Raw genomic sequence first — 17,410 nt, 5'->3', positions numbered from 1 at the left:
CAGCTAATGAAGTAAGACAAGAATTGGAGCGATATGTGCCCTGTTTGTTTTGATGTTGGTTTTGAGGTTCTGCACCTGCTGAAGCAGAGACACTGAGGATGGACTGGGACGTTCAAACAGTGCATTGCAGTAGTCCAGGTGTGTGGTGGTAACTGCTGTTGAATAAGGAGCCAAGTCAGTGCAGGTCTGTCTGAGATTTAATGCAGCACCTGCAGATGGACTCATCACATCTGATGTGAAAATGAGGAAGGAATGAGTTACACCTGTTAGATGAGTGACACATTATCTAACACTGAGTCAACACTATATGCATGGTCAACACTATAATAACATTTTGGTGGTGGCAAGAACTCCAGGTCATTTTATATTCTCCTGCCAATGGACTTGCAGTGAGGTGCTGGCACTTAAACAAGTGTGTCATGCAAAGACTGTGAAGAATACTGTGTCAGATGAGAGGAGCATTTACCATAAAAGATAAGGAATAAAAAAATGCATTCATTACAAAAGGTTAGAATTCACATTTCCCCACTTAGAGCTGATAAGATTTTAGATTTATTTCATAGATGAACGTAATAAGATTTAATAAGGTTATAGACACTGGCCTCAACATTTTATTAAGAGTCAAATCTGATACCAAGGTTTATGGCTGTGGATTCAATCTTGCTAACCAGTGGATCAATATATGGTTGAAGTTTGCCTGCTGTGGTCAGGGCAAATGATTATTACGTCACTCTTTTCCAAGATACTATTACTATCAGGTGAGGATACTATTATCACCATGGCACCATGAGGAAGCCAAAAATCTGATGCAGCTTTTTGGATGCTGGATGAAGATAAAGATAAAGAAGCAAGTAGAAGATGGGAGAGTGCAGATAAAGATAGCTGGGTGGGGCCGATAGTGCTGAGTGAGACTGATCCCTGCACATTCTCTTGGCTGGCAACTGGTGCGTGTGCCCACTATAGGATCATGGTCAGGATGGCAGCATGGGCAGAGCCAGGCAGTGTTTGCCAGTTTGCCAGGGACAGAGGGGCAAGCCTATTGAGATGCAGTGTGACGGACACAATGGGCACGACAGACTTGCTGCATCAACAGGCTTTTTGCTGCTGTGGCCAGAAATAAACCATAAATACCCCGCGGGCCTCCACCGACCCGCTCGCCAGGCCTGCACACCCACACCCTCACCCTGAGACAAACAGTAAAGAGAGATAAGACAGAGGAAAGACAGAGAGCGAGGCTCCTACGTGTTGCAGTGAAGCACAAGCCATCCAGGTAAAAGACAAAAAAAAGATCATCCCTCTATACCTGAGAGGCCTTTTCTATCTTAAGCTCTCGTATTTCTTCTTCCATCTGCAGATGATAGCTTGCTAAGAGGCATTTGCGTGTGCCCTATTGATGTTGTTTACCTGTATAGCCTTTGCAACAGACACAACTACAGAGTAGAGTAAAATAAGATATGCAAATATTTGGTTTTATGTTTTGCTTATGAGCAAATGGATTGTGCCTAAGCAGGTTTGTTACTACCAACCATGTGTTAAAGTAATATTATGTTTCCAGGGTTGCAGGATACACCAGTGTATTATGTCAGTGTATTATATTCATGTAGTGAAAATAATAATGCAAAATCTCTAAACATTTAGTTGTTGTGCTTTGTAGAGGGAAAATGACAGAACAGCAGGGAACCCCAGACCAGCTGCCTGCACACAAGGGCCAAGGAGGAGCCGGTGCAACATATAAGGTACGTTTTCACAAAAGTTTTTCTGTTGATGTTGAAATGAAAAAGTCAGAATCATCATGGGCCTGGGACTTTGCTGATCACACCATCATCTCCCCAACTCTTCTTGCCTTGCAGTTGGCGGTTTTTGAGTTTGAGAACTTTCGTGGGAAGAAGGTGGAGTTGTCGGGTGAATGTAAAGACCTGTGGGAGAAGACACAGCAAGTTGGCTCAGTCATCGTGGAGTCTGGACCGTGAGCGATTCAGTTCCCCCCTCATCCAAGTTGTTTAACCTGCTCAGGGTAAAATTGTTGTATTGATACGTGATGTGTTTTCTCCATGTCCTCAGGTGGGTTGGGTTTGAGCGTCCAGGTTTTGCAGGAGAGCAGTATGTGTTGGAGAGAGGAGAGTATCCTCGCTGGAGCACCTGGACCAACTGGATCAACTGGCAGAGTACCTACAGCCTGAGCTCATTCAGGCCCCTGAAAGTGGTCAGTATCATGGATGTGATGTTAGCAGATGTAACCTCTTGCAAGTCATTCTCAAATCTGATGAATTTCTCTCCAGGACAGTGCAGATCACATGCTGCACCTCTTTGAGATGGCAGGCTTTGAAGGCAGAAAGATGGAGATAGTTGATGATGATGTCCCGAGTCTGTGGGCGTATGGTTTCCAGGACCGTGTGGCCAGTGCTAAGGTTGTCAGTGGAACGTAAGCTGCAACCCTCTCAGACATAAATATTACTCGTTGTTTTGTTCTGTTATTATATTGCCCAGTTCTCTAACCCACAAATGTGATATGTTACTCATTGCCTTCGCTCTGCAGGTGGGTGGGATACAGGTATCCAGGCTACAGAGGGAGCCAGTACGTGTTTGAGAATGGAGACTTCAAGCACTGGAATGATTGGGGAGCCACTGCACCTCAAATCCAGTCCGTCCGACGGGTGCGGGACATGCAGTGGCATAAGAAAGGGTGCTACATTCCCCCTGCCCCTACGCCTCCCAACCCCAACCCTAACCCTAACCCCAATCCCAACCCTAACCCAAACCCCAACCCCAACCCCAATCCCGATCCTAAACCCAAACCCAATCCTAATCCCAATCCCAACCCCAAATCACAAACACAACCCCAATCTTAATGCCACACCTCCCGCACCACCTACAGCAACTGGGGCAAGATGAAGGCAGCGGGCCAGGAGCCAGTCTCACCAACATACCAACTGTTAGTTTAGACTATCTGACCGTGCAATTCTGGAAAACTGGAACTGACAAACATGTATTTCTGTTGGAAATAAAAAGATTTGGCCCTGATTTTTGCAATCCGCACATTATTGCATTTTATTACGCATAAAGTGGATCTTATTCTGAGTACAGGGAGACTAGGAATGTGTGGTAGTAGGAGTCTTACAGTAATTTTGTGAGTGTCTAAGAATCTGATTAAGAGCTATATATTATATTTATCTAAACCTTGACAACACAATAAACTTGAATTAATCTAGGTATAATTTAAGGGGCCGATTATAATTTTACTCTTTAGTGAGCTCCACTTAACATATTAAAAAGTTGTGCATTTTCAAATTAATTATCGAATTAATCAGAGTTCTATTGGTTTGAGACAACAAATTTATAACAAAAGGTTTATGTTACAGTCTGAGGCATTGTTTATGAAAGATATAGGAATTTATAAAGCAGGAAGAGTCAAACTAAATCATGCTAATGGTTGAATTATGGGAAATGTACGAGCCAGTGATTTAAGAGCGGGACCAGAGACTGCATGTAAAAAGTGAATCTACAATAGAGAACAAAAGTCAGGAAATGACTTGATTTGAATTTTGGCCTGCCTTTTTTTAATTATTTATCTATTTATGGAAAAGCGAGAGTAAATGTCTGCATCACCTAACAAATAGGCCTATAAACAGGACATACTAACTACTTAGTTAGATAACAGTCTTTTTTATCTTTAATTTGTTTCTACACGCTTATTATTTCCTATTTATTTTGTGCACAATATTTCTGTTGGTAAAGGAAAGCGGAGTCTCTTCCTGATGTGGCGAACAGGCGTGGACCGACTGCCATTGGTCGAAAAAACCGTTGGACCCGCCCATAAAGAAAAATCTGCATCCAGTCATACGCCATCTTCACTGAACAAGCGCGAGGGGAGGGATGGCAACGCGCAAAATTTGAAAGTTGACCGGAAATAACGTTGCCCGGGAGGGAAACAGTGCGTTTCTCTTGGGAAACCGATGTTTTGTGTAAATTATAAATAAGTTTCACATCCACCCGCATGGCACCCGGTGAGTACTCCCGCATTACTCTGTGAAGGACGTGTGTGCGTGTGTTAGCGCGAGTTGCCTGTTAGCGACGTTAGCAGACAGACGGTAGCTAACGTCAGTTAGCTACAGAAGGGACGCAGTGTTGATGTTTGTTGCTTCGCTCCCGTCTTGACCCCCCCCCCCCCCCCCACACACACACAGACACACAAGCACACGTCTATTCACTTTGACCACTTGTGTGTCATGTCCTCAGGTTCGTTTATTATTAGGAAGCCATGTTGAAGTTTAAATACGTGAGTCAGGGGAGCCTGATGCCGATGTTCTCCTCCACGGACCCCATCGCCAGCCGCAGCTCGCGACTCAACCAGGTGTTTCAGGTAAAATGTGCCTTTGTGTCCAGACGCTCATCATCTCTGTCTATAACACATACAGTTTCCACTCGGCTTAAAACCAGCTGAGGTCATTGCTATGTCGCTGATTTCCTGTTCCGATGTTGATACGCTTTCCACAGGGCCGTGCCAGTCTGCGGGGGCAGCCGGAGGGATGCACTGTGGGGCGGGAGGAGTTCCTGGAGGCGCTGCTGCTCCTCTACCAGGAGTGCACCTCCCCGGAGCTGATGAGCATTCAGCATGTGGCGAACTTTGTCAACAAGTGTAAGCACGCATTCTAAACCTATACTACATTTCTATGTTGTTATTTTAGCTTTTGAAAAACATGACACATTTGCTCTGGGTCTTCTTTACACTCTTCTACAGTAAAAAAAGTGACCTATGCTTTGTGTCTAGCTTTTTGTGTATGGCACTCATCCCGTACCGCCATGAAAAAGTGATCACTAAAAAGCATAATCAACTATGAGCAAATTACAATAAGACATTTGCTAGAATTATCTATAGCATCAATATCGACGATTCTCAATTATTGTTTCTTTTAAGTTTAAAAACAGATGTTTGTTTCCTGAGTGAAGGTTGTGGTTTTAAACATTTCTTTATGAGCAGCGAATGACAAACAGCAAAACATTTAACATATCTTAGGTGGATTTATTTTGTTTTACATCCTAAGTGGGCTTGCACAATGAATAAGCAATATATAGATATATATTGGAATTTTAATAGATTTTGCAACTGCTGAAAATTATATTTTATAATTTCCAACCCTAATCTCAATCCATAAAATGGATCAAAATCAAATCAAAAATGTCCTTTGAATTGTGATGTGTCGAGAAAAGTGTGTCCTAAATGTTGTTTCAATTTCTTTGTCACAAACGATGGGCTTGAAACCCCTGTGTGTTTTCTTTTTGTTTGTCAAACAGTTTCTGAAGTGGTCTCCGAGCTGCAGGCCCTGCAGCCTGGGGTCGATGACTTTGAACTGTGCTCGGTGGTCGGCCGCGGTCACTTTGCTGAAGTCCAAGTCGTTCGAGAGAAAGCCACTGGAGAGATTTGTGCCCTGAAAGTCATGGAAAAGGCAGTTTTGCGCCCTCAAGAAAATGTAAGAAAAGTATTTGTTTATGGTGGGGACAGGCTGGGATGCGATTTAAAAAAAAATCTTGGTTACAATGATCATTTGGCTGCAACGTGCAATCATTTATGTGCACTCATTTAAATGACGCTAGATTTGTGGTTTAGGATTTCAAAGGTTAATTCATTCAGACATATTTCATATAAAAACGTTGAATGGATACAGATACTGACGACAAACTGTGTTGTTTATCACCAAGTAAACAAGAAATATAAGAAAAATCAGACGAATAAGAGGAATAGGTTAACAAATCCCAACTTTTAGAAATGTTTATTGCTTTGAATTTATATCTTAAGTTATATTTCTATGGGAGTAAGTGCTGTAAATTTTGTGTTTTGCACAATCCTCTTTGAAGGCTTTGAACAGTGTTTTTATCTATTTTGTGTCCTGAAGTTGCAGTCTGAAAATGGTCCACTGGGGGGTGCTGTGATGTTGAATACATCTGTGTACATTATTTCACAGCTGTGCTCTCCAGCATGTGACTAATGGAACAGATTTCAGTCAGAATAGTACATGAGCTATAACAGGAAGAAGTCTGAAGTGAGCAATATAATGAACAACTTGTGTGAATTACAACTCTTTTGCTCATGCCACCTGTCACTACTTTGCATAATTTTAAGTGGCATCCCACTTTAAACAAGGAAACAATAAAACATGCAATAAGCTAGGAAGAGAGGTCTTAAATGCTTTTAGTCCAAAGGTTTGGTATGTGCATTCGATTTTTTATGAATACTCTGAATACGACACATACATTACATTTAAATGCCAATCATCCTCTAATGTATTTTTTGAGATCATTGGTTTAAATTGATGAGTTGATGGGGTTTGTACACTACTCATATTGACAGTTAGTGCTACACTATTGTTCCAGTTCTATATGTGTGCTGATAGCCTACCTTTTCAATTCTCCTCAGCTGGTTTTTCATGAAGTAGAGCGGAGGATCCTGGCTCTTAACACCAGTCCCTGGATCCCACAGCTTCTCTACGCCTTCCAGGATAAAGAAAACATCTACCTGGTGAGGCTGCAGGCTTCTGAATTTTCTTGTGGATTTTGATTTTTCTCAGTTTTGAAATAATGATTCATACTCGAGGCAGGTAATTACCATGTGGTGGGCTAGCTGTGTTAAATGGTACACTTCCTGTGTTACTACATACAGTGCGAGTGGAAAAGCAGGGAGGGCAGCCCCGTTCGATCGACAAGGTTAGAAAAAGTTCGAGCAGCAGCACACCATGTAGCGGCCGCGCCGCTTACCGCTCCCGCCTGGCTGTTCAGACCGGTGCTTACCATGTAGACAGACTGTGACGTCAATTCGGGTCGTAATTCCATTCGACGCACTCTAGCGTATCGTTTCTGACATAGAGGAACCACACAAATTGCGGGTATTTTTTTTTGGGACGGTAGACATGCCAGGTACCCAAATTAGCGTGTAGAAGCACTACAAAAGTGAAATTTTCATAATATGTCCCCTTTAAAGAATAAAGCATAGACTTCAGAATAAGGGCACATAATCGTTTGAATAATCGGATTGAAATTGTCCAAAATAATCGAGATTATGATTTTTTCCAAAATATAGCGAAAAAATGAACAAATTAAATGTTAGTTCAGAATATCTGCATCCTATACTCAACTCACTTTTGAACCTTTAGTCCAGTCCACAGCTGTGCTTTCCATAACGTGACAAACGACCTACTGGCATCAGTCAGAATAGGACATGAGCTGCTTCAGGAGGGGAGGAGAGGAAAAACTTGTATGTCGAAGTAATGCTTTGAGGCAGGGGGAAACTGTTAGCTTTACGGTCCCCACTAGGATTTCGTTCACATTAATGACGCTAACCAGTGTTCAACCTCCCCTGGACAGGATCCTTGAGGGGCTCTCTGGGCCTAGCTGTTGTTTTAGTAGCTCCCTTAAACTAAAATCTCAGTGTTTCATGTGTAGGTAAAACACCCCCAAGATGTCAGTACTCAATGTGCATATCCATAATTAATACATCTTATCATTTGAGTCTGGTTAAGGAGGTGCCCAGACATATTTCCCACAAATGTTAGTGTCTGTCTAATGGCCTTATCTACAGCCGTGAAATAAAGTGTCAATTCTCTCCTCACAGAGAGCATCCCATGTAATCAGTGTGATAGCTGTTAAGCTCACTGAGGATCTATATTTTCTCTGCTGACCTGTTAGATTGGCACAGGGTGGAGAAAACAGCATTTCCTGCTCAGCCAAGCCTTTTACTGCATACTGCTCTTTGTTTTTCTTTCACTCCCCCTCTTCTTATACTTTCCGTCATTGCCCCCGCGTGACTGTCTCCATTCTTCCTCCTCCTCCTTTTTTCATTCCCCCTCTGTCTCACCCTGCTCCCTAACTGAGCATGGAGGAAAATACAAAGCATCCATCTTTATCGGTGTGTCAGAGAGACACCAGTCCCCCTGTTGCTAGGTAACACTGGAGAATGCTCCCCGTTCATTCAGTCTTGCGGACCATTCATGCACCAGGGGCTCTCTGCCTGTCATGGCTGTATGACTGCAACCATATAGCTCAACCAGCCTGACCAGTGCCCTTCAGCTTAGGATACAGACAGCAGAAAGGAGAATTTGAGTCAAGCATTATCTAGGTTGATTTGTAATTTGCTTCTTTTTTTTTTTATTTAAAAAGAAGGTATCTGAGGATGAGATGTGTTTTATTTATTTATTTTTGGTCGTGACATGTTGCTTCCTTTTGAAAACACGTCTGCTTGTAGCCTGAGAACACAAAACATGTATTTTTGCAGTTATTGTTGGTGTATTTTTAGCTATGGAATATCGTTTTTTCGACTGCAGTATCAGATAAATCTGCAATAGTGTCTGGTGTTACATAACTGAATCTATAATGAGGAGAGCCACCCTATTAGCTTAAGCTAAAAAGTGCTTTGTTATAAGCTCAGACACGTTGGCCGACACTTGTTGCTCTTTTTCTCATGCTTTCTAGGACTATTTATAGCCACTTGGAATCTTTCAATGGCATGTTACAGCTGTTCAAATTAATACTATTTAAACACATACTCATTCAAAATCCAAGTGGTTTTCATGTTACTTATTGATCGCTCACTGCAACATATATCATTACAAATGTGTCCTTAGGCGATGGAATACTTGCCTGGTGGTGACCTGATGTCCCTACTAAACCGATACGAGGATCAGTTTGATGAATCCATGGCTCAGTTCTATTTGGCTGAGCTGGTAGAGGCCATTCATACTGTCCACCAGCTGGGCTACATTCACAGGTAAGACCCAGGGTACTGCATCTAAAAAGGCTGTGTAAACCTCATTCACGGCTCTATGGAATAACATAGTAGTGGGTCATTACACACCAGTTCACCAAGGACTTCCCAGTTCACATCATGGATTTTTCTTAGAAATAAATCATATGAATTATTTTATGGAACTTGCAAAATCCCATAACTCCACTCCAGATACTCTTTTAGTTACACATTTCTAATATTTGGCACTCCTAAATGTCATCTTTTAACATGTGTGTTCTAACTGTTTTTTATTTGATCTGACTAGGAAGTAGTTTTTGACCCATGTCTGTTGGTGTTTTTGTTTGTTGGTTGGTTGGTTTATTAAAAGGATGCAGCTAAAATACTGAACAGATATCCACAAAAAAATATTGGAATTATGGGATTTCCATTTCCAATTTCTTTCACATTGTTTTTTTATGACATTTTGGCCAGTTTATGGATCTTGATGAAAAAACATCAGGAATAGTCAGAGTCTGTGAAATTTGGTGCAGCCTGACTGAATTTAACGAGACTCTTTGGGCTTTGGCAGAGATACGAGCTCTACTCAGTGCCTTTCTCAGTTTATCATCGGATTGGGTGGAAATCTAGACTGGACGTTCACGAATGTAATATTAATCATTTGAAACATATTTTCATGGAAATAGTTGTTGCTGTGTATTACAATAATTAATAAATGTAGAACTGGTAAACCCACTTATAGATGGTAAATTGTATGTTCCCAAGAAGGAGGGAGAAGCTATGGGATTTTGAAGGTCCTATGAACTGAATAGATTTTCATGTGAATTTCTTTAAAAGAAAATCCATGAGATTAACTGGGAAAGGTTCTTTATTCTGGGTGAATTGGCAATGTAATGACCCGTTTGAAAGTAGGACCAGAGACTAATTGGGGAAATTTTTCTTAGCACCTCAATAAATCATTGTTTGTTTCCCCTTTGTCTTCACTGGAAAGTTGAATGTGCATAATTTAGGAAAACATTAACTAAACATGAGAAATGTTGCATTGTAATGTAACCCGGAGCACTGAACGGGATGTTATGTAACACAAAAACATGGCTGGACTTTACAAATGTATTCCATTATCGTCAGAGCGGTAGACATATTACAGTACTCAGGCAACAAACAGCTCTGTAAATGCCGTATCAGATCTCCTCTAAACTCTCCACTTGCAGAGACGTCAAACCAGAGAACGTTCTCATCGATCGGACTGGTCACATTAAGCTGGCAGACTTTGGATCAGCTGCCAGGCTGAATGCTAACAAAACAGTAAGTAGATTACACAGTTTGCATTGTGTTTTTAGCTGGAGTATCATTGACCGTGACGTTATTGTCTTTAATTATTGCATTATTTCCAGGTAGCCGCTCCCAGGGTGCCTGTTGGCACCCAGGACTTCCTGTCTCCTGAGGTCCTGATGGCAATGAATGGGGGCTCCTCTCACAGCACTTACGGGGTGGAGTGTGACTGGTGGTCCCTCGGCGTCATAGCCTATGAGATGATCTATGGCAGGCCACCTTTTTCTAATGGCACTTCTAAGACAATTCACAACATCCTTAACTTTGAGGTACAAAGAGTCTCATCTAGACTATTTGGATTATTAATTGTGTATTCTTATTAATAAAATAAATTGAATCTGACTTGTCATTTTCTCTAATTTATAAATCCAGAGTAGTTAAGAAATATACTGGCTGCTAAGCATTCCCAGTATACTCAGTGAAATGCAGTCTGATTTACCTGAAGTCTTACCTGACCATATTAATTATGTGATTAATCCTTGTCTGTGTTGTTTGCCTACAGCAATTCCTAAAGTTTCCGCAGCAGCAGCACGCCAGTAAGCAGTTTGTAGACCTGGTGCAGAGCTTGCTGTGTGGAGCCAAAGAGCGACTAGATTTCCAGGGGCTCCACTGTCACGCTTTCTTCTCCAGTGTCGACTGGAACAACTTACGACACGGTGAGGAGATTCCTTTCCCTCGAGACTTTGGCTGTCCAGAGAAAAAGCTCTATTTGACTTGAAATTACAGTGTTGCTGTAATCATGTTGTGACCGATGATATACGACTAGTTGTCAAGCAGTAATGTAGTTTAAAACATAAATAAGTGCACTGTGTTTGTGCGGTTACACATAGACACCAAACAGTGATTGTGTAGCCAGTGGTGTCAGTAGTAAAATAATGAGATTCTATGCGCCGTTGGCAGTAGGCCAGCTTTTTCCCGAGGAGCAGAATGGGAGGGAGCCAGAGACGAGAAGCAACACACGCGGAGTACAGAACTGCAACTCATCTGCTTCACAACAGACGCAGCACAAATGATTTTACGCTAGCACCACCAGACATGCTCTCTGTGACGGAAATACATGTGCTTCTGTTGAACGTCACTCTTGCCATTAAATCTTGAGAGTGCACTGAATGAAAATGAGGTTGACATATTCACCTGACCAGCTTTGGGAAAACACAAACACACCCGCAGCATTCGCATTTATGGACATTTTCAGCGAAGCATGGTCACATTTAAGAACTGCAGCTCTACAGTGGTTCTGTTGTTGTCATGTGTAGCTGCAGGGCTGAGGAGCGTGTATTTTTCTGTGCAGAAATAGCTCTTTTTCAGATGAACAACCCCTGCTTTTTGATTATGGGGCAATTATGAAGCCTTGGTGTGCCAGTCATCTATGTACTCTGAGCTGCTTTCCACTCATAATATCCCCATCAATGCTGAATAGTGTGTGAACATGTCTGTGTGTGTACGTGCAGGAAATGTTTCTGATATATTGATTTACGGCTCTTGATTATTGACCAATAGATATTAACATAAAGAAGAGAATTACATTTATACATGTTTGTTTTGGAGCTGCAGCCACGTTGTATTAATAAGTGGGCACAGATAGAGCTCTATGCTTCAGCTCTAGCTGATTAACTTGCTCTGCTGCAGTGAGGGAGAGGGAGTGAGCATGTGTGTATGAGAGAGGGAAAAGGAGAGAGGGAGAGCTAGAGGAGGGAGGGACTGAGAGGCAGCATGTGCATCAGCGCGCGACTTACCGCACTCTAGGCTCACACCGCTCTGCTCCGTTCCTCCTCCCCTCCTTTCTCTTCCCTTCACCCATGTTGTATGTATTTTTTTTAAATATCTTATACATTTCTTTTATTACCGTGTTTTATTACCTGCTTTCTTTTTTCCCTGCCCTCACTTACTCCTTCCTGTCATCCTTCTCTCCTGCAGTTCTCCCGCCTTTTGTTCCTGCATTGCACACTGAGGATGATACCTCTAATTTTGAGGAGCCGGAGCAGGCAGCCCCCCGGCCAGCCTCAGCAGCCCAGCCAGGAGCTCTGTCGGTGGGCTTCCAGGGCCTGGATCTGCCCTTTCTAGGCTGGTTCTTCAGCAGAGCATTGACAACATTGGCCAAAACTGAGTAAGTGCTACCTGTTTACTCTGCATTGGGTTTTTATAAGGGCAACCCCCTCTTTTTCCTCTGTTCAATGCAGATACCTCTTGTATACACCTCTCCAACACACCTTTGTTGGTTAAAGTCCCTGTGATACCCTCTGCTTCTGTTCTTCCATTAGACTCCCCATAACCACGGCAACAAATTCCTGATAGCCTTGTTTCAGGTCACCTGGTGTGGTGTCCTGGGCATCTGGTGTTGTCTCCCTGTCATCGGTGTTTTGCCTGTTTTGCCTGAAAAGGGTTTGGCCATATGCCGTGTCAGACAAGGAATGAGCAAGAGGAGGGATCCCCCTCTTCTCTGAGGCTCTTTTTCCTTTGATTCTTGTTTTTGTGCCTCTGGATAGCACATTCACATCAAATGAATGGACCGGGGGAAGTAAACTGGCATTTCGTGCAATCGGTGCTGATTGGTATGCGGCTGAGTTTGTCAATGAGGTTTGCCGAGAGGTGGAACCTCACGCATAGACATGCTCCAACCCTTGCTGCTGTTATTGTGCTTTCTCTGTTACCGTGCAGTATAATGAGCTCCTGACTTTTATAGCTTGGATTTTGGTCACTGTAATCATCCCTAATGGTCTTTGGCTTCTTAACCTCTGATGATAATGCAGGGGGATAGGATTCATTTCATTGCCCCATGGCAATTCTGTGGCAGGTTAATGGTGCTCGAGACTGCGGATCATGACAGCAGCAACAACAGAGTGGGAAGAAAAAGCGCGAGTAGATTAGACAGAGAAAAGGATGAGAGCTCAGATTGGGGAACAAGAATCTATTTCTACCATGATGTTTTTTTTCCCCCAGTCCCCACCCCCATCGTTACCCGTCTCATCGCTTCCTTTTATTTTCTCCCTCTTCTAATGTCTCTGTCCCTTGCTGTTACACCATCAGTCATCTGTTCATGGTTTTTTATCAGACGCCAGTCTTTTCCGTTGCTGCATTTGATTAAGAGGAGCTCAGAGCTCATAGAATGTGTCAGATTTGTGTTTGAGTGCATGTATATATCTGTGTGTGTACATATTATTCTTTTCAATTCCAAAAAGGAGAGAGAAATGAACGCAATTCCAGGCATAATGAAATGCTAATCATGTGTTTTGGGGGGGTTTATATTCTCTGTAAACTTGTCTGTCTGACTCCTCATTAGGAAAAACTCAACAACAAAATCCCCTTAACGGCTTGCCTCACAGTTATATGAAGCCGACAGTGGTTTACTGTCAGAGAATCATCTTTGCATGGTGCCTTGAATGTGGCCTCATACACATTTAAGGAAATCTTTCCTTTTGAGGAATCTTGAGGTAATATGAAATGTTCTGAGGTGTTTTTGAAAAACGTATATATATATGTATTTTGTCTATGTCTTTGGTTTTTGCCCACTGGTGACTGTGCATAAGGACAATAGTATCAGTTGGTCTGTCTGATCATCATTTAACACTTGAGTCAAGAGTGGAATATTTAAATAACTGCTGACCAGATTGCCTTGAATTGACACTGCCAGATGGCTGTTATGATAATATATAGTCCCCAGAGGATGATTCTTAATGATTTCCATAGTCAACTGACTTTTCATCTCATGCCGTCATCTGGTCAGTTTCCCCTTGACGTGATATCTCCACAAGTAACACAATGTTAAAATGTTTGTTTGTATGAATAAATAAAATGAATAAATACAGTCTGGCATCAAAAAACTAAATTGGTGAGGAAACAAATGCAGAATCATCCAATGAAATCCATTTGATCCAACCTCTCATTTTATGGAGGGAGTTGCTTATTTCCTTGATGATTGATTCAGTATTGAACTATTATTATTATTATGTTGTTATATGCACATGGTTAAAATGGCAAATTCATTTTCAGTTTTTCCATGATGATTGACAGTTCTCAGGAAAAATCTCCTACCTTTGCAGCCCTGCATAGGTGTGGGTTTTTCTACTCACAGGATTAACTGTGTTTGTTTGCATTTTTCTCAGCATTTGTGTTTGTTATTGCATATGGTCCATTCTCTTTGTGTACCTGTTGAGAGCTGCTAAGCCTTTAACTTGCACACTTCTCCTCGGTCCCTGTCTCTCTTTGGTTCTCTTCAATAATGCAGTCTGCACTGGCTACTCATTTATTTCCCCTCCACAGAGACATGACAATGACTATATCCCTCAGATATGAAAATTTAGGCCGGGTTTTTTCTCTTTATTTATTTTTATGTTTAGAACAGTAAAAATTATAAACATGCTCCTTCCAAGTCAATAGATTAAGATGAAGAATGAATGCCTTTTATGTTGTGAAAGCATGCAAGTTAGAGCAGAACATTTTTCAAAGTTTTAAAGTGCCTTATTATTGCTGTCATCCTAAAATCTTCAACTAGACGGTGGACAACTTGAATGACTTTTGATTTCTAACATACATTTTTAATTGGCAACAGTTTCATCAAGAACGTTCTTTTCTTGAGTCCAGATTCCTGTAAAATTGATTGAGTTGTTGATGTGTTTGTAAGAGATGTGAGCCAGATGTGTCTGATTATACACTCTCTTCCCCTCTATGTATATATATATATATATTGGACTTTTTACTGTATATTAGTGTGCGTTTCAGGGGGCGTTTTTGCAGCGGCAAAGGGAGCTGTGATTATTTTTAACACAGTGACTCAGGCTGAGTCAACTTTATTAAAGACCCCTCTGCGGTATTTGTGGACTCATTCATACAGACCCATTCATTTATTTAGAAGACTTCTATTCACAGTTGCCCTTTTCTCTGGTCAAGGGGAGGAAATTGACTTGACTTTGACTGGAAATAAAATGGGACATCACTTTACATAAACAATAAAAATAGGTGCAGTGGACTCACTGCAGTCATCTGCATAGACGACTCCAGAGTAAACAGCATGGCTTGAATTCTCCTGTAAAATGATTTTGTCTGGCAAATAGCAAATATTCTTGCTGTTTTGTCCTGAATAAACATTTCTGAATGGAATATGTCCAGTGTTGTTCTTAAAGTTGAGTCGAGGCAAAAATCCGTTCTCTCTTTTGCTCATTTATGATGTATGGGTGTTGTCTGCGTTTCAGCCATCTTGATTACAGCTATAATAGTGTCTGGCTTTGCCATTGAATGATGTGGGTTTATGTAATGATATGACACTGTCTGTCATACTGATGCTGGTTAGCTGATATGATGTGAGAATTTCTGTTTGTACACAACAGAAAAGCTTGCTCACATCCTTACATGATGTTGTTCAAAATGTGTCTGAATATGGTGCTTGACCACGATGAGTTGTCTAAGTATAGATGCAAAAACGCAAACATTTAGAGCTGGTTATTGCATGAAAATTTGAGAACATGTGAGGCATTTTGTATTTATGTTTGGAGTAAATGGGACTAAAGATGTATCTGTTGTTATCCTCAGATCAGTGTCTGTAGGCCTCAACTCTCCAGCTAAGGCCAACTCTATGGAAAAGAAACTTCACCTGAAAAGCAAAGAATTACAAGAAACTCAAGACAAATGTCACAAGGTGAGTGTGGACTTTTTATTGCCAATATTAATAATTCAGTGTTTTATTACTCGGCTTTATGACAACAAAATTCATTCTTATATTCCAATGCAAGAGCAGCCAGGGATGAATAGATTAAGACATCTGCTCTCTGATTCGAAACTCTGAAATGTCAGTTTTATTTCCATATTGTAGAAATAGGCTTTTCGTAAAAATTCTTTCGCCATTGTTAGTTATATTATTATTATAATTAAAGGGCACCTTACCAACATCTTGTGTTTTAAATCACTTCCTTAAAGTCCTTAACGGTTCTGCTGCTTTTGAGATAGTGAATGTAGCACAACTAATCCCCCTTTCAGTCATATATTAAGCATCTGCAAAGTTGTAGAGAAGCCTGTAATTGTGCGGTTTTATCTGGTAAAATCAGATGGATCAGGAGATCTCCAGGTTCCAGCGTAAAATGACTGACCTGGAGTCAGTACTCCAGCAGAAGGATGTGGAGCTGAAGGCGTCTGAGACTCAGCGGGGCATCCTGGAGCAAGACCTCGCCACCTACATTACTGAGTGCAGCGTGAGTCACAATAACAACACTGTCTGTGTGTTGTATGTGAGAACACATAAATTAGTAATGTCAGAAATCCAGATTAATTCCGACCAATCGTGTGTGTGTGTGTGTTTTTGCAGAGCCTGAAACGAAGCTTGGAAGAGGCACGTGTGGAAGTCTCCCGAGAGGATGACAAGGCCCTGCAGCTGCTGCATGACATCCGAGAGCAGAGCAGTAAGCTGCAGGAAATTAAAGAGCAAGTATGGAAATCTCCTCATTCAGATGATTCTTTTCATCACCCAACTAATTTAGGATGATAATTGTTTACTTATTATTTGAAATTCTTCTACTTTCCACCGTGTTTATACTGTTTGTATCATATTACATCATGTTTTTATTGCCATAACTATTAACAGAATACCTGAATCATCCCTGAGATTATTCTCCTGCTCTGCGTCACACAGACGGGGCTTCCCCTCTTAGGACTCCCTTGTCCTTAGCACCCACAGGTCATCTGAACAGATGATATCCCTGCAAGCTACCAAAGTGAAGAAGATTTTTAACATTACTCTAGAGATTGGCCCATCCTCCTACTAGGGGAATAACACACTCTGTTTAAAATAATCTAACATACATTCATGATTAATATATCAAGTTAAGATTTAATTAGGAAATATGTTCAGAAACTAAAATACGCATTGCTTTTTCAGTAAATAAGGGCTGTAGTGGACATGTCATCCTTTGTGATTGGGACCCGGTCGAGTCATTCTTTGCATTTATCCAGTGTCACTGTACAGGAAGTGATCAGGAGGTGAAATCAAAGATTTATTGGTACACCAACGTCAGTGTAACATGTTCTCTCTGCAAGGCAGTTATTTTCCTTTCACTCACAAAGTGGCCAGCTTTGAAGTAGTAAACCTTGAGTTGTTATCTTTGATTTTGACAGTTTAAGTGATAAATGGTCATTGCAGCGGTGCACTGCAGTTTCTCTAAATCACTGCGCAATGAGACAGTGTCAGCAGATCTGTGAAGTACATCTTTGTCTGTATAGCACAACCAGAAGCCGCCGCCTGTACGAACAGCTCAGTTCCTTTGTTCAAGCTAAAAAAGCACTTGCTGCTGTTGCTGCTCTTGCTAAAACAAACAATTTGCTAATTGTGTTTTTCTCCAGGAGATTCCTGAACAGAACGAT

General features: G+C 41.4%; 2 protein-coding genes across 5 annotated transcripts in view; both read left to right on the top strand.

Annotated features, from left to right (window-relative positions):
- The first annotated feature begins 1,559 nt into the window (after nucleotides 1-1,559).
- LOC128457205 (beta-crystallin B3) lies at nucleotides 1,560-2,918 on the top strand. Its single transcript, XM_053441796.1, has 5 exons — nucleotides 1,560-1,736; nucleotides 1,851-1,966; nucleotides 2,062-2,203; nucleotides 2,280-2,422; nucleotides 2,537-2,918. The coding sequence occupies exons 1-5, from the start codon at nucleotides 1,662-1,664 to the stop codon at nucleotides 2,847-2,849; spliced, it is 789 nt and encodes a 262-aa protein (XP_053297771.1). The 5' UTR covers nucleotides 1,560-1,661; the 3' UTR covers nucleotides 2,850-2,918.
- A 946-nt stretch (nucleotides 2,919-3,864) lies between these two features.
- Nucleotides 3,865-17,410, top strand: part of cita (citron rho-interacting serine/threonine kinase a) — a 35,093-nt gene continuing 21,547 nt past the window's right edge. For all 4 annotated transcript variants that reach the window (XM_053444044.1, XM_053444028.1, XM_053444038.1 and 1 more), the window contains exons 1-13: nucleotides 3,865-4,004; nucleotides 4,237-4,360; nucleotides 4,495-4,636; nucleotides 5,293-5,468; nucleotides 6,413-6,514; nucleotides 8,613-8,755; nucleotides 9,943-10,036; nucleotides 10,126-10,332; nucleotides 10,566-10,719; nucleotides 11,981-12,170; nucleotides 15,590-15,695; nucleotides 16,102-16,245; nucleotides 16,359-16,478. In XM_053444044.1, coding sequence (XP_053300019.1) covers nucleotides 4,259-4,360; nucleotides 4,495-4,636; nucleotides 5,293-5,468; nucleotides 6,413-6,514; nucleotides 8,613-8,755; nucleotides 9,943-10,036; nucleotides 10,126-10,332; nucleotides 10,566-10,719; nucleotides 11,981-12,170; nucleotides 15,590-15,695; nucleotides 16,102-16,245; nucleotides 16,359-16,478 — 1,680 coding nt within the window. In that variant the 5' untranslated portion in view covers nucleotides 3,865-4,004; nucleotides 4,237-4,258. The remainder of the gene's footprint in view (nucleotides 4,005-4,236; nucleotides 4,361-4,494; nucleotides 4,637-5,292; nucleotides 5,469-6,412; nucleotides 6,515-8,612; nucleotides 8,756-9,942; nucleotides 10,037-10,125; nucleotides 10,333-10,565; nucleotides 10,720-11,980; nucleotides 12,171-15,589; nucleotides 15,696-16,101; nucleotides 16,246-16,358; nucleotides 16,479-17,410) is intronic.

The sequence above is a fragment of the Pleuronectes platessa genome, chromosome 2 (assembly GCF_947347685.1).
Source record: "Pleuronectes platessa chromosome 2, fPlePla1.1, whole genome shotgun sequence".
Classification (NCBI taxonomy): Eukaryota; Metazoa; Chordata; class Actinopteri; order Pleuronectiformes; family Pleuronectidae; genus Pleuronectes; species Pleuronectes platessa.
This window is presented reverse-complemented; position numbering and strand designations above follow the sequence as displayed.